Below are 14,657 nucleotides of genomic sequence, written 5' to 3'. Positions count from 1 at the left end.
CCCCCTGGTCAGCTGTTTCAGTCTTTGAATAGTCCCAGCCTGGGCTCCAGATATATGGGTAAGCAAGCTTTCAGGTGATTCTAGCTCCCAACCATCAAGTCATCCAGTCCTTGAGCCTTTCCACCTGGTGTCCCAGATATTCTGCCACAGAGATAAGCCATCCTTACCACATCCTGTCTAAGCGTCTGAACCCAGAGAATCTAGAAGAAGAATAAAATGACAGTGAGTGGAACTGAGCCATGTAAAGAGCACAGCTAAAAAGGGAATGAAAAGTGTATTTGAGGTCGATCTGTATTTAGCTTTGAGAGCAGTCAACAGCCAGTGTATTTATAATTATTTCAGAATCTTAAGCAAACAAAGTAATATATATAAATATTCCTAGTACAACGCCTGGGAATAAAGAGCATAGATTTATTACTACACCAAAAGACATAAATATATGTGTATATTTATTTCCAAATGGTTATTTTCAATGACCTACAAAGAATAAGATGCTGGCCAATGTTCCAAAGCCTTCCATGTACACCTCCAAGTTACAGATGAATGAAGATGTGGTTTTCCAAAGTTTTAAAAATCTGAACACAGCTAGAATTCAAACTCATACCTTTCTAAGACCAGATCTCTTACTTTTCACCACTACACTCTTATCCCTCCAGACATTTTAAATTTAGGGAAAAGATTAAGAAACAACAATTATATAAAAAAAAAAACTGGCCCCACAGAGGAGAGGCTCAAGGAAGAAAAATTAACTTCGCACCTAGAAAAGCAAGATTGAGTGATTTAACAATTAGGACTATAATGAGTTTGTATATAGAAGGATAATTTTCTGTATGTTCTAAGGGAAAAAATATATACCCTTAATTCATTAAAAAATAAAATTTATATATCTAGCAAACTCTTAATAAAGCACTTCATTTTGGTATAGGTTAACTCTTCATATTATGAACTAGAGTTTCATCAACCATCTTCATGATTTAAAAGAAAAAGAAAAGGTAGATACTGGATTTAATTGATATAATTATGCATATAGATACAAATGCTACATAAGGTTCAGGACTAAATAGTTATTAAGGCTCTTTTAATTACAATATAGTAACAGTAGCTCCCATCTATGTAGTATTGGTTATTTCACAGATATCAGCAAAGAACTCTCTAGGTACCCTCTCTAATCCCCCCAAACAGGCCTCAAAGTAGGATTACTTTACTGTGCCTTTTTTTACAGGTGAAAAAGCTAGTACTCCAAGAAGTGAAGTCATTTCCCCGAGGTTACCAAGCTAGGAAATAGTGGAATTGGGATTCTATGGTAATTCAATCTCTCGTTTCTTCATTTCTCTAAAACACCCTGAAGAAACACAATAAAATCACACGTGAATATTATATATTGGTATGGCCAGTCATAGGCAAGATACCTGTAGTAATCTAAGTCAGTTTTTATTTGTATATGTAGGTCTTTCTTGAATTACAACTCTTGATCTCCTTTGAGAATGTCATTGCTATTATAACTGTACAATTTTAATATACACCCAATACATAATTACATACATGGAAGAACATACAGTGCTTATAAACCAAATGCAAATAAAAATCTTTTAAAAATCTTAGAAATGTATCAAGCAGGTTATGTTGATCCTATTAAAAAATGTTTTTTTCTATGTACAATACATAATCTTTAAAAATACTAATCCAGGAAACAAAAATTCTTTGGTTTAGCAAAAGGATTTTAAATGTGGAAATTCAATTTAAGAACGCACCTTCTTGGGTTCAGCCTTTTATCTGGTTTAACTGTTCAGGAAGCATGGCTAACTAACTTTCAGTGGAGAAAATATGGGTGTGATGTGGGTAGAGGCTGCTGTTCCCATAGGACATTTACATATGCAAATATAACCAGAAACTTGAATAATGCAGTAATTTCAACAGTATTTTTACTCTGCCAGATCAAAAAGATACATAGAAAGTCTGCTTTCTATCCATTTTGGGGAAGTAATCATGGTTGATACATAGAAACGTTTACTAGTAGAGTTCCTAGGTACTAGTGTCCAATGCTATTGAAACTACTCTCTTCATTACGCAGAGGACTGCACAGAGGAGATGGGAGGAGGGCAGATGCTACATGACTAAACTCCCATCACTTCTCCAGTGGCTTCCTGGCCTTAACAATCTAAAATTAAAACACATCATGACTCAGATATCTTTAAAAAGAGATATGAATGCGGTGGTGATTACAGTGTGTCAACAAGTACAATGAGATCTTCATTAAAAATTAACTGTAGTTAGTATACTCTTGGTTTATTAATAGCAACAATCACAGAATTGGCCAAAATAGCTCAGAGTTTTAGAGTCAGCCACTGTGAGTATCAAACTTGATTTTCCTCCACATTAATAGGAAGGCAAAGCCTTCACAATCTTGTCCCTGCATGATTTCTACTTTGACTGTAAAAATACTTAGTCTATGAGATAAAACCTTTTCAAAAGCCCAGGACATAATCGCACATTAAAACCACCTTTAACAAGGCTTTGGAAAGTCTCTGAGGTATCACAACTGGTCACAGGTGAATAAAAAAATTTTTGCTTTGTTCATTTTTTCTAAGTTCCCCAATAGAATATAATTACCTTGTTGGATTTATTAACACATATACTTTAGGGAGCAATATAACTGATTAAATACTCAAACTTGTCTTTCCCCAGACTAATATCAGAAGCACATTATACATTTCTAGGTTGAATGCAAGTAAGTTAAGAACCTCTTTTGACTTCCAATATTTGTGCAAACCACCACTGTAAGATGCCATAATGTGTACATGAGTTGATGAGAGCAGGTGAAATCTTCCAAAATCCACCCTTGTTCTTGATACTATTTGCAGCATGACTTAGTTGTCTAGGGAAAGATGTTTTTTATACCTTATTAGGACTTAAAGGAGATGAGTATGATCAGGATGGAGCAACAGATTGCAGAGAACACTATGCCCCTTCAAAAGAAAATGGTTCTGAGTGTAGAGAGAAGACTAGAATCGTCTTCAACATTTGAGGAAGATAAAAGACTAGAATACATGAATAATTCACAGCATCTAAATAAGATATTATAATTCAGAACCACCTCCATACCCACTATCATCCACCCCTACTCATGGGCAGGGATGTCTTTTTTCTCATGGTCTTCTAAAAGATATCATAATACTCCAAAGAGAGAAATAATCAGTACTGGATTATTGGTGCTCATAGTCCTCTTCCATTGTAGATTGGCAGTAAATCTTTCTTTTCTTTTTTTTTTTCCTGTCAGAAGTCTTTATCCCAGCCAGACAGCTCATCCGGAGGCACTCCCTTTTCAGGAGGATACTTGTCAAAGTAGCTGTGATCTGTGGGTCCACTGAGCTAATAGAGAAAGGATTAAAGCACAGGTGAAGATGACATTGATTCAGCATGCTATTACGTAGGGGTAAAGATTTCCATAGCTGAAAAGGCTTTGAACTGCAACTACTGGTAAGTTACATATAAGGAAAAGATGACCAAGAGTCATTTTAGAGTCATATTTCCAGCCTCATGAGATCTCTCCTTTGTACCAAATGGATTGGTCCCTGGATTATACTCAAGGGAAGCTACCTGGCCTAATGAGTTATTTCTAAAAGAAAAAGTGACAGAAATAATGTCTATTTTTTTTCAAATTAAGAAATATCTTACAATCAGATCCTTTTAAACATCAAAGTTGACCCAGATCCTCCTTCCACTTTATTAAAGTTTCTCACCAATTTTAAATTTTTACATCGTTAATTGACCAAATAAAATTTCCAGAATGCCAAACAAAGGAATAATTCAAAATATTCTTGTCCCTGTTGAAGGAGTGAAATAACTCTTTTGCAAATTAGGTGGTTTCCAATTCTTTACTTTCCAACAACTGTAAGAGATACCTAATTAAATGATCAGCTGATAGATCATTAAAAATAGTATTTATGATAAAACACAATGTGCTTTGAGGAGAGTGGAAAGATCACTTAGAGGCATTCAAAGTGACATTGCTATTGTAAAACCCTTCATTCCCAGGAACTTATTTATGTGAACACAACTCATCACTTGTATCTACATCCTTATAAAGAAATTAAGTTGATGTGGAGTCAGATTCTATTTTTTAAGTAAAGAAAACATCCACAGGCACATTAAATAATTTCTTTACAAAAATTGATTAGTATTTACTTTAAAATTTTATAATATATTTATGTTCTTTGATACTGCATGCTATAAAGATGTAATTATAACTGAATCCAGAAGAAATATTTGTGTTATCACAGGAATTTAAAAATTTATAAAACTATAATTGAAAGGCACTTACAGTGCCAAGCATAAAATATCTTACATTAGAATAAAATTTTGATGGAAAAATGGAATGGAAATATTGAAATATAAATTCAGAGGGAAAATTAATGATGTAATATTTGTATTTTTTAATGGCTGATATCACATCTCAATGATACTCAGATTATTGGATATATTCAGCCAGGTAAAGTAACAGTAGTGTTTTACTTTAAAATATCAATATTTTAAGCATACTATAAATTATATTCTCCACAACAACGTAAATGTGCAATGAAAAAATTCAGATATCAATCTAAAAATATACAAGGGGAGACACATATCTTCAAAATTCCTCGAGAGAGAACACAGCATAAAGTTTGTAGGGTGTCGAGTGTTAGATTCAGGGAGTACTGACATGCTGGGGCTGCCAAGAGTGTACAAGGTCCCCGTGACGCTGAGAACAAAGAGTTCAGCAACATCCTGCATTGAGTCAGAGACCCTTATCAGAAGTTTATGTTTGAAATTCTCCACTGAGTAATACCCCCCCGTAACTGCGCACGACCTCCCTAGCCAATGACTAACAGCCACATCAGCTTCTGTATGATGCTTGCTCATCCTAGATAGCCACCCTATAAAAAGGAGCCATTTTAGAAGCTCGTGGCTGCAGTGCTCCAGTCTCTTCGGAGGCGTGGGTTGCCTGCAGTCCCTGCGCAGGTTTGGGGGGCTTCAGGGTTCCCCTGTGTGGGTTACCTGCAGTCCCTGCGCAGGTTTGGGGGGCTGCAGTGCTCCAGTCTCTTCGGAGGCGTGGGTTGCCTGCAGTCCCTGCGCAGGTTTGGGGGGCTGCAGTGTTCCCCTGTGTGGGTTACCTGCATCCCTGTGCAGGTTTGGGGGGCTGCAGTGTTCCCCTGTGTGGGTTACCTGCAGTCCCTGCGCAGGTTTGGGGGGCTGCAGTGTTCCCCTGTGTGGGTTACCTGCAGTCCCTGCGCAGGTTTGGAGGGCTGCAGTGCTCCAGTCTCTTCGGAGGCGTGGGTTGCCTGCAGTCCCTGCGCAGGTTTGGGGGGCTGCAGTGTTCCCCTGTGTGGGTTACCTGCATCCCTGTGCAGGTTTGGGGGGCTGCAGGGTTCCCCTGTGTGGGTTGCCTGCAGTCCCTGCGCAGGTTTGGGGGGCTGCAGTGCTCCCTTGCATGGGTTGCCTGCAGTCCCTGTGCAGGTCTGCAATAAAACTTATAAAATTTACTTTGGGTCTGCTGTAGCCTGTCGCCTAGGATGGTACATCGAGCCAGGTCATTCCTGAATCATTCTTTTCCCTAAGTTAGCAAATGTTCTGCTTTCTCTAAAGCTGAGCTTTCCAACCAACCAGCCACTTGTGGTGACTAAGTACTTGAAATATAGCTAGACTTAACTAGCATGTCCTGAAAGTTTAAAATACACCTGGGAATGTGAAAATTTAGCATGAGCAAAACATCTGTAACATCTCATTGATATTTTGTGTTGAATACATACTAAAGTGAAAATATTTTGGATAGTAATTAAAATTAATTACAGCTATTTCTTTTCACCTCTTTGAACATGGCTACTAGAACATTTCAAATTACTTACATGGTTCACACTGTGTTTCTGGAGCCATCTGTCAGCCTAACATGCTGACGACCTGGCAACTTAGATTTACATGTAATGCCCTCAAATAGGGAATACTACTTAATCCCTATAATCACGACCGTTATAACATTTTAACTTATTTTTTAAAAACTACAGTGTGTCCGTAAAGTCATGGTGCACTTTTGACCAGTCACAGGGAAGCAACAAAAGATGACAGAAATGTGAAATCTGCACCAACTAAAAGGAAAACCCTCCCAGTTTCTGTAGGATGATGTGGCAGCATGTGCGCATGCGCAGATGATGACGTAAGACCATGTATACAGCGGAGCAGTCCATGGCCATGCCAGTCAAGATGTGGACGGTACAGAGGAAAGTTCATTGTGTTCTGTGGCTCGCTAAATTCGAATCCGTGACTAAAGTGCAACGTGAATATCGGTGTGTTTATAACGGAGCACCACCACACAGGAATAACATTACTTGGTGGGATAAGCAGTTGAAGGAAACCGGCAGTTTGGTGGAGAAACCCCGTTCTGGTAGGCCATCAGTCAGTGACGAGTCTGTAGAGGCTGATAGCTACCTAAGGAGCCCTAAAAAATCTGTGCGTGAGCCCACATCGAACTGCACTGAATAGGTATGAAACTGGGAGAGTTTTCCTTTTATTTGGTGCATATTTCACATTTCTATTGACTTTTGTTGCTTTCCTGTGACCGGTCAAAAGTGCATCATGACTTTATAGACACACTGTATTTAAAAATCAAAAATCTGTTAGACATAGAACTCAAATCTGTTTACAACAACATGCACCTGCAAACTAATTAGGAGAGTAATATAGTTGATAGCCATACCTCTCTTCGTAAAGGTGATGGAAGGTTCCGTGCTTTCAGTCCCTCCCAATTAAAACCATTTAACCACCTGAGGAATGAGAAAAGTACAGAGAACTATTACTTTCCTGAGAACTATTAGCATGTCAATTGTCTCTCAATCCGTTTTGTCTGCTCCCTGCTAGCAATGTGGTCAGAGGAAAATACGCACGCGGGTTTTCTGGTCTCACCTTAACCCAGGGGTCTCAAACTCGCGGCCCGTGGGCTGCATGCAGCCCGCCCACCAATTTTGTGTGGCCCGCAGACTAATCAAACTTTGTGGATTAGTCTGCGGGCCAGTCTGCGGGCCGCACAAAATTGGTGGGCGGGCCGCATGCGGCCCCCGGGCCGCGAGTTTGAGACCCCTGCAACCCTTTGAGTAGTATGAATGTTCATGTACATCTTCGTGTCTCCTGACCATCCCGAGTACGAATGATTTATTTTAAAAATGTGTAAGGCAACATTAAAAAAAGGCAAATGTATGTTCTTGTTTCCATAAATTGGTTATCAAACAAACATGATTTTAAGTTAATAAAACTATAAAACTAAATTCATTCTTTGGTAAAAAATACTCTCACTTCCTAGGTAATCTCATTCAATCTTGTGGCTTTTAATAGCATTTATATACTGGTCACTTCAAGATGTTTATTTATAACCAAGACTCCTCCATTGCTTTACAGGCTATTAGCTACAACTGCTATTCATAATCTCCCAACTGGATGTCTACCAGGCATCTAGCATGTATCAGGTCCACATTAGATATCCAAATTTTCCCCAACAAATTTGCCTTAACTCTTCCAATGCTTAAAACTAAAGTCCTTGGAATTATCCTTTCTCTTACACCCTACCTAAATCCATCATCAAATCTTGTCAGTGTTACCTATAAAATATGCCTGTATTCAGACTATGAAAAATTCTTAATACTTTCCCACTAGCTACATGGTCCAACACACTATTATTTCTTGCCTGTATTGTTACAATAATCTAATGGGTCTTCCTGCTTTTGTCTGGGAGAAACAACCTAGTAGCAAGAATGATCATTTAAAACGTAAGGTAGGTCTTATCATACTTTTGTTCAAAACTCTGCAATACTTCCATTTCACTCAGTGTCAAAGGCAAAGTCTTGACTATGTTTTTATAATGAGCCATAAGGCCTTACAAAATCACCCTTTCCACCATCACCTGCCTCCCACCTTCCCAGTGTCTTACGTTTCTCTTCTCTCTTCCTTGCAATTTCATCTCCTCACCATTGTTCCAATAAGGTAGGAGTGCTCCTATTTTAACACCTCTGCACTCAAGGCCCTCTGGCAAGACTGGTTTTTCCCCAAAATTTCCACATGGTTTGTTCCCTCAACAACTTCAGGTCTTTTCTCAAAGGTCATCTTCTTTCGAGGCCTTCTTTGGCCATCTAGCCTCACATTGCAAGCTCTTTCCCATTCCACCCCCCCCCATACTTTGTATATCCATCCCTGCTTTATTCTACTGCTATCTAATGTATCTACTATATACTTTACTTAATTATATTGTTAATTTTTGGTCTTCCCTACTACAATGCAAGCTTTATGAAGCAGTGGTTTTTGTCTGTTTCTTTTCTTCTGTGTCCCTAACACTTGACACAGAACAGGGGATCCATATATGTCTTCTGAATAATTGAATGACTCTGCAAGAAAACATGCTTACACAGAACCTCTTACTATAGTGTCCTGTAACACAGCACCATGGAGGCGATGCTCCTAGTCATAGGGATCTAATAGGATCCAAGATAAAAAAAAAAAAAGTACTTTACAGTAATCCATAATGGGATTACGCTGACAGCCAGATGAAACTCTTTAATTCATTGCTCCTACATCATTTATCTTAAAAGGCTGATCCGGTCTTCAGGATACATGTAGAGCCTGCCGGGCTGGATGCACAACACACAGACACAATGTACTTGGTCTTTCAAGAGCTAATAAGGAACACAAATTAATACAGTCCTATATCCACTGACCTTTACTATTGGGATAGTGATGTCAGGTCAGGAAGGCAACAAAAAATTATGAAGTAAATTTAGTCCCAGACATCAAAAAAGAAAACAAAGACCTTGCTTTCAAGGTGCTTTTCTTATGGTGGAAGGTAACAGACAAAAAAAAAAAAAAAAAAAAAGAGTAAACAATACAAATACTTAAGTTAATTTTATTTATTTATTTATTTATTTATTTATTGTATTTTTTCAAAGTGAAAAGTGGGTGCATGGAGAGGCAGACAGACAGACTCCCATATGTGCCCTACCGGGATCCACTTGGCATGCCCACCAGGGGGCGATGCTAAGCCCCTCTAGGGCATTGCTCCGCTGCAATTAGAGCCATTCTAGTGCCTGAGGCTGAGGAGGAGGCCATGGAGCCATCCTCAGTGTCCAGGGCCATTTTTGCTCCAATGAAGCATTGGCTGCAGAAGGGGAAGAGAGAGATAGAGAGAAAGGAGAGGGGGAAGGATGGAGAAGCAGATAGACGCTTCTCCTGTGTGCCCTGGCCTGGAATCGAACCCAGGACTTCCACACGCCGGGCTGACGCTCTACCACTGAGCCAACCAGCCAGGGTCTTAAGTTAATTTTATATACTAATAAGTACTAGGAAGATTAAAGAGAGTAAAGTGGTAGATAATGGCTGGGTGGGCTGGGCTGGGCGAGACTGTTTTCAGTGAGAGAGGTATTTGAAGAAAGGATATTTGAATGAAGGCCAGAATGAAAAAAAAAGGGAATCCAAAGGAAGATCTGCGGCCAAAGCCTTCCAAGTGGATGGAAGCTAAAGGAATGAGCTTTAGTGTGGTAAATGCAGGGGAAACTAGAAAAATTAAATGATTCTGAAAAATGGCCAGAGGCGAGAACCTGTTAGGCCTGGTAGGACACAGTAAGGAATCGGGGTTTATACATAATGGGAAGCCACTAGAAAGTTCTAAGTAAATGATGCAGTCTTGTGGCTGCCATGTGGAGAACAGCCATAGGGGGCAACGTGGGATGGGGGTGGGGGCTGAAGGCAGGGAGACTTTAGGAGGCTGTCACATTCCTCTGTCTTTTGGCCACACCAGAAATTATACTCTTCCACCCTTCTCAGTCTGTTTCACCACTGGAGTTGGTCTGGGTTCCGTCCTTGACTGGATTTCCCATTCCAAGCTTAGCAAGAGAAAAAGCACAAAAAACAGAGATGGCAGGTTCTAGTTCTTTCCATGTCAGGTGCCATTTTTAACCCAAAATGCCATTTTGGTATAAGATACTGAGACACTAGTCAAAGAGTGGGAGTCAGACAGCAACCCCAGCTGTATGGCTTCCCCTGTCTCTGCTATGAAACCACAGAAGTCCTCTCCTTGACCCACCCATCCGCTTCTTTACACAGACTGATGCTGGACATTAGGAATTTCTAGGGTCACAGTTCTTTTCCTTTGATACCAAACACTGCCACAATTCCTTTTAACATATTTTACAATGCTCTTTTTCCCCAGAAGCTACCCATAAATATTAATAAAAAGCATTACTGCTACCCCACTGATTCAAAGAACCTATGAGTTTCTTGCCGAGTCCTCATTACAATTTGACTTATGGCAATATTTACTTAACATGAGTGGCTATTCACTTAACACTTGGCCTTTTGACACTAACCACATTTTAAGTAATGCAAGTGCCAGCATGCACTCATGTGTGAAAAACAGCCATCAAAGAAATATTAGCAGCAAGAGCACATAAATTGCTTCTTCATTTTTAGAAGATTTGTAGAAACTATTCTTGAGAGTAATTTTAGAGACTAGAAATATTGAAGGTAACGTGAAGACACTAGAAACAAATTATTCCTCTATCTAGCATAAAGACTTAATTGCACCCTACAGGTATATTATCTCTTTTTTCAGAGAGGTGTTGGGAGACACAATTGGTGCCTGGTTTATAAATTTGCTCATAAATGGGGAAGGGAGGAACTCTATTTTTAGGAAGGATGGTTAAAGGCATAATGGGCAAACATACAACAATATGCCATGTTTTACTGTATTATTTTTAAATACAAAGTTAACATTATTAGTTCTCTAAGAAAAAAATGTTTTACTTTAGAGAAGAATGGTAAAATCTGATGGTAAATTTAATAAATATATATTTTTGAATTCTAAGAATATACTGGGTAGAGAAGCTATATACTTTGGGGAGTTGCGGAAAGTTTTAGAAGTCAGAGTAAGATCTCTTTTTCAGGTCTCCCTGCACCAACTTTATATCTTAAAAAACACTATTTTGGAAAAAATAATGTTTTTGACTCTTCTGGGCTCACCATAGGCACCGTGTAAATTTGGCATCTCTTACTAGTGAATTCTATCCTACACATTGTACTCTGATTCTACAGATAGGTGGCAAAAAAAAAAAAAAATCCTGCCTGTTTAAAGGAGTGGGCACATTAATCCCTACAGGGAAGGAAATTCAAAGTTCTTTATTCCCATGTGGAGGTGAGAAAATTCTCTGGCATCAATTTGCACCTGCATCCAATCACAACCTGACAGCTACATTTAAATGCGCCACAGGTAAATCAGAAGTAAAAAATAAAACTGGAGTACATTAAAAATTATATCACTCTATTTCCTAATTACTCCAAATAAAAACATGAAGATGCTTCTGTAATGAAATAAAGGAGGAAAAAATATTGAGAGAATATCTTTAATTGGCAGGACAGTTGTTTGTTCCATAGAAATGGTGTGTTTAATGTATCATGTTATAATGAGATTAAAAAATTGTGATAACAGCTTGTAGGAAGAAAGATAAATAGGAATCCAAGACAAATAATAAACTTTTCACTGAAGGCAATCCAAAGGATGACAAAGAACAATAAAACACTCTAAACATTGTAATGTCTATAAAATCCACAGATGTGTCTGTCTGTCTCCCCCTTCCCACCTCCCCTCTCTCTTTTTCTAACACACTCTTAAGGCAGAGCCCTCTATGAATTTACAATGTTGAATGCATGGCTTTATTTCAAGAAAATTCATGAATAGATAGAGCAGGGTTGCCAGCTGCACCGCTACTGTTAAAAAAAAATGAATAGTGTTTCTATCCAATAGCATCTCTGCCTTCATTCTCACACTGTGCTGATGTGCCCTTAATTCTTCAGTGAAAACATCCAGAGAGGAATGCAATATTGAGAGGTGTTTTTATTTATGGAAATGAACACATAGATCATCGATGTGCTCAAAGGTTTTCAGTAATGACATTCTCAATTTTACTTTGTACTATCAATAGGTGATATATCTGTAAAATCATAAGCAAAATTAAAACATCTTGAGGATTATAGAATTTAGCTAGGCATCGATTTGAAAAAAAAACTTAGACTTAAACTTCCACCTATAGAACCAATTAAGAAAGAATATATTATGAAAGTTATCTATGGTTCTGAAGGACAGATTAAGAAATTCACAGAACTGAAAAGGTCCATGTAGATTACTGCATAAGGATAAAATATTGACGTTTTGTGAAAATCAATGTACTTTTACCCAAAAAGTAAAATGCAACATGAAGCTTCAGAATTTGGAAAGCTAGTCAAAGAAAAATTATATTTAAAATAAATGTATAATATTAATAAAAACTGAAATGCAATACAATTTAATGGCTAATTTAACTGACTCATTCTCTTGAGTACTGATAATAACTATAGCTTACTTGGTTACAAATCAAATATGAAAATTAGAACAACTCATTTGCAAACTCTCATTTAACATTTTTAAATAATAATAAAGATAGCAGTAGATAAAAAACTAGCCTGCTATAACACGAAGATGTAATTTTATAACTTGTTTTAAACTTCATCCATTCTTGACATCAATTTCCAGCATTAGAAAAGTCATTTTGAGATTGATCACTGTGACTAAATCTAGTAAAACAAATTAAATATAAAGCACCAAAAAGGAAAAACTGATTGTAAAGAACTCCTTGTGGCTTACTGAGAGAAGTGGCAAGATTACCCCAGTTTTCCATAAATTTCTACATTTTTCTGGGCAAAGAACTATGTACCTGTGTTTCTTAATGTCATTGATTCCATTCTTCAGATTTCCCATCCTTTCTGTTGGATTTTGCCTAAAATGATAATTTTTAAAAGGTGGTTTATAATAGTTATGCTTGAGTAAATTTTAAATTAAAATTTAACACTTCTTCATTCATTCACTCATTTATTCAACAATATTGATAGACTAGACATCTGAGTAGAAAGAGATAAAAACATATGCCCCTCTCAGCACACAAATTACAGTTACAGATATACATATCTATATCTATATTTATATATCTATGTATTTATATTTATATCTGTATCTATATATCTTTATATCTATATTTATATGTATTTATACTTCTAACTATATCTATATATGGTCTAGTGCTTTAAATGCAGTAGAAATAAACACATAAAAGAACAGGGAAAGCTATCTTACAAACTGCTGAGAGCATCAGGAAAAGCTTTAGAGACTCATTTACATCTCAGCTGGAAGCAGCAGAAATTTCTGCTGGCAATCCACAGCTAACTTTCATGTTCTATAAGTACTAAATTTTAGCACTTTAAAAACATTTCAAATGTACAAAAAAACCTAGCAATAAGGCTCAGACAAAATTATATAACTTCTGTTCTCCAATAAATTATTGTAAATGGTAAATAGACATTTGGAGTAATTCAAAATAATGTCAGGGTTGTGGTCCAAGATAGAAGAAACTGAAGTCACCTCTTCCCATGAACACACCAAATCTACAACGGCATGCAGAAGAGCTCTCTCTGAGAAAGAGTGAAAACGAGCTGAACAACTCCCTCGCAGCAAATGGTAAAAGGGCCTAGTCAAGGAGGGTCGGAGTACATACATCAAGGGGGGTAGGAGAGGCAGAGGCAGTCTTGCAAAAAAACTCCCCCTTCGTGTGGTAACCAGCAAGCAGGAAAGGTAACTCAAATCCGTGGGCAAGGGGTTCACACCACACAGCAGTCACCCAATCCCTGGGACTCTCAGTAGAGAGATGAGCCCCCAAAATGTCTAGCTTTGAAAACCAACAAGGTTCACTTTAGACAACTTAAAGGGCCGTGGGGAACTGAGATACTTCTGTGAAGGGCTGCATACAGGCTCATTTGTCCTCAGGGACCAGCACAAAAGTAGCAGTTTGAAAAGTACATAGACACTTTGTAAAAGGAAATTCATTTGCTAATCTAAAGTGTCTGCCAGAGAGGCAGGACTCTTTGAGACTTTCTCTGGGATGCAGGTGCAGGAAGGTGCCTTTTTTGCACTCTCTCCTACGTTGATGATGCCAATGACCATGCCCCACACCAGAGCTCTCATGCAGCCCCACAAAAGCCATCAAGTATACCCTGGCCCCACACTCCCACTGCCTTGCTAAAGCCAGCAGACATGTGTAATCCACACAGGGGACACATTACACTAGATAGACTTAATAAATGTATACAGAACACTCTATCCAAAAGCAGCAGAATGCCCATTCTTCTCAAGTGATCGTAAATTAGGGCACAAAATAAAAAATAAGTCTCAATAAGTGGATAGATCTTATACACACACACACACACACACACACACACACACACACAAAAACACAAGGCAATAGTGACCTTAAATGAAACACTAGATCAGATGAATTTAATTAATATTTGCAGAACATTCATCCCAAACCAACAGAATATACATTCTTCTCAAGTGCACATAGAATGTTCTCAAAGAGAGACCACATGTTAGGACACAGAATAAGTGTCAATGAATCCAAGAAGATCGGAATCATATCAAGCATCTTTTCCAACTACAACGGTATGAACCTAGAAATTGAGTACAAGAAGAAAACTGGAAAAATCATAAATATGTGGAGATAAAACAACATACTACTGAACAACCAATGTATCAATAAAGAAATTAATGTAGACATCAAAAAATA

General features: G+C 37.9%; 1 protein-coding gene across 2 annotated transcripts in view; it reads right to left on the bottom strand.

Annotated features, from left to right (window-relative positions):
• Positions 1-422: 422 nt before the first annotated feature.
• The window catches only part of PRKG2 (protein kinase cGMP-dependent 2), a 107,345-nt gene continuing 93,110 nt past the window's right edge, over positions 423-14,657 (bottom strand). Inside the window, exons 17-19 of one of the 2 annotated variants that reach the window (XM_066281200.1) lie at positions 12,756-12,818; positions 6,728-6,794; positions 423-3,369 (exon numbers count right to left, since the gene is read on the bottom strand). In XM_066281200.1, the coding sequence (XP_066137297.1) occupies positions 3,274-3,369; positions 6,728-6,794; positions 12,756-12,818 (226 nt within the window). In that variant the 3' untranslated portion in view covers positions 423-3,273. The remainder of the gene's footprint in view (positions 3,370-6,727; positions 6,795-12,755; positions 12,819-14,657) is intronic. The other variant, XM_066281199.1, reaches the window with a different exon arrangement.

The sequence above is a fragment of the Saccopteryx bilineata genome, chromosome 5, assembly GCF_036850765.1.
Source record: "Saccopteryx bilineata isolate mSacBil1 chromosome 5, mSacBil1_pri_phased_curated, whole genome shotgun sequence".
In the NCBI taxonomy this organism is placed as follows: domain Eukaryota; kingdom Metazoa; phylum Chordata; class Mammalia; order Chiroptera; family Emballonuridae; genus Saccopteryx; species Saccopteryx bilineata.
This window is presented reverse-complemented; position numbering and strand designations above follow the sequence as displayed.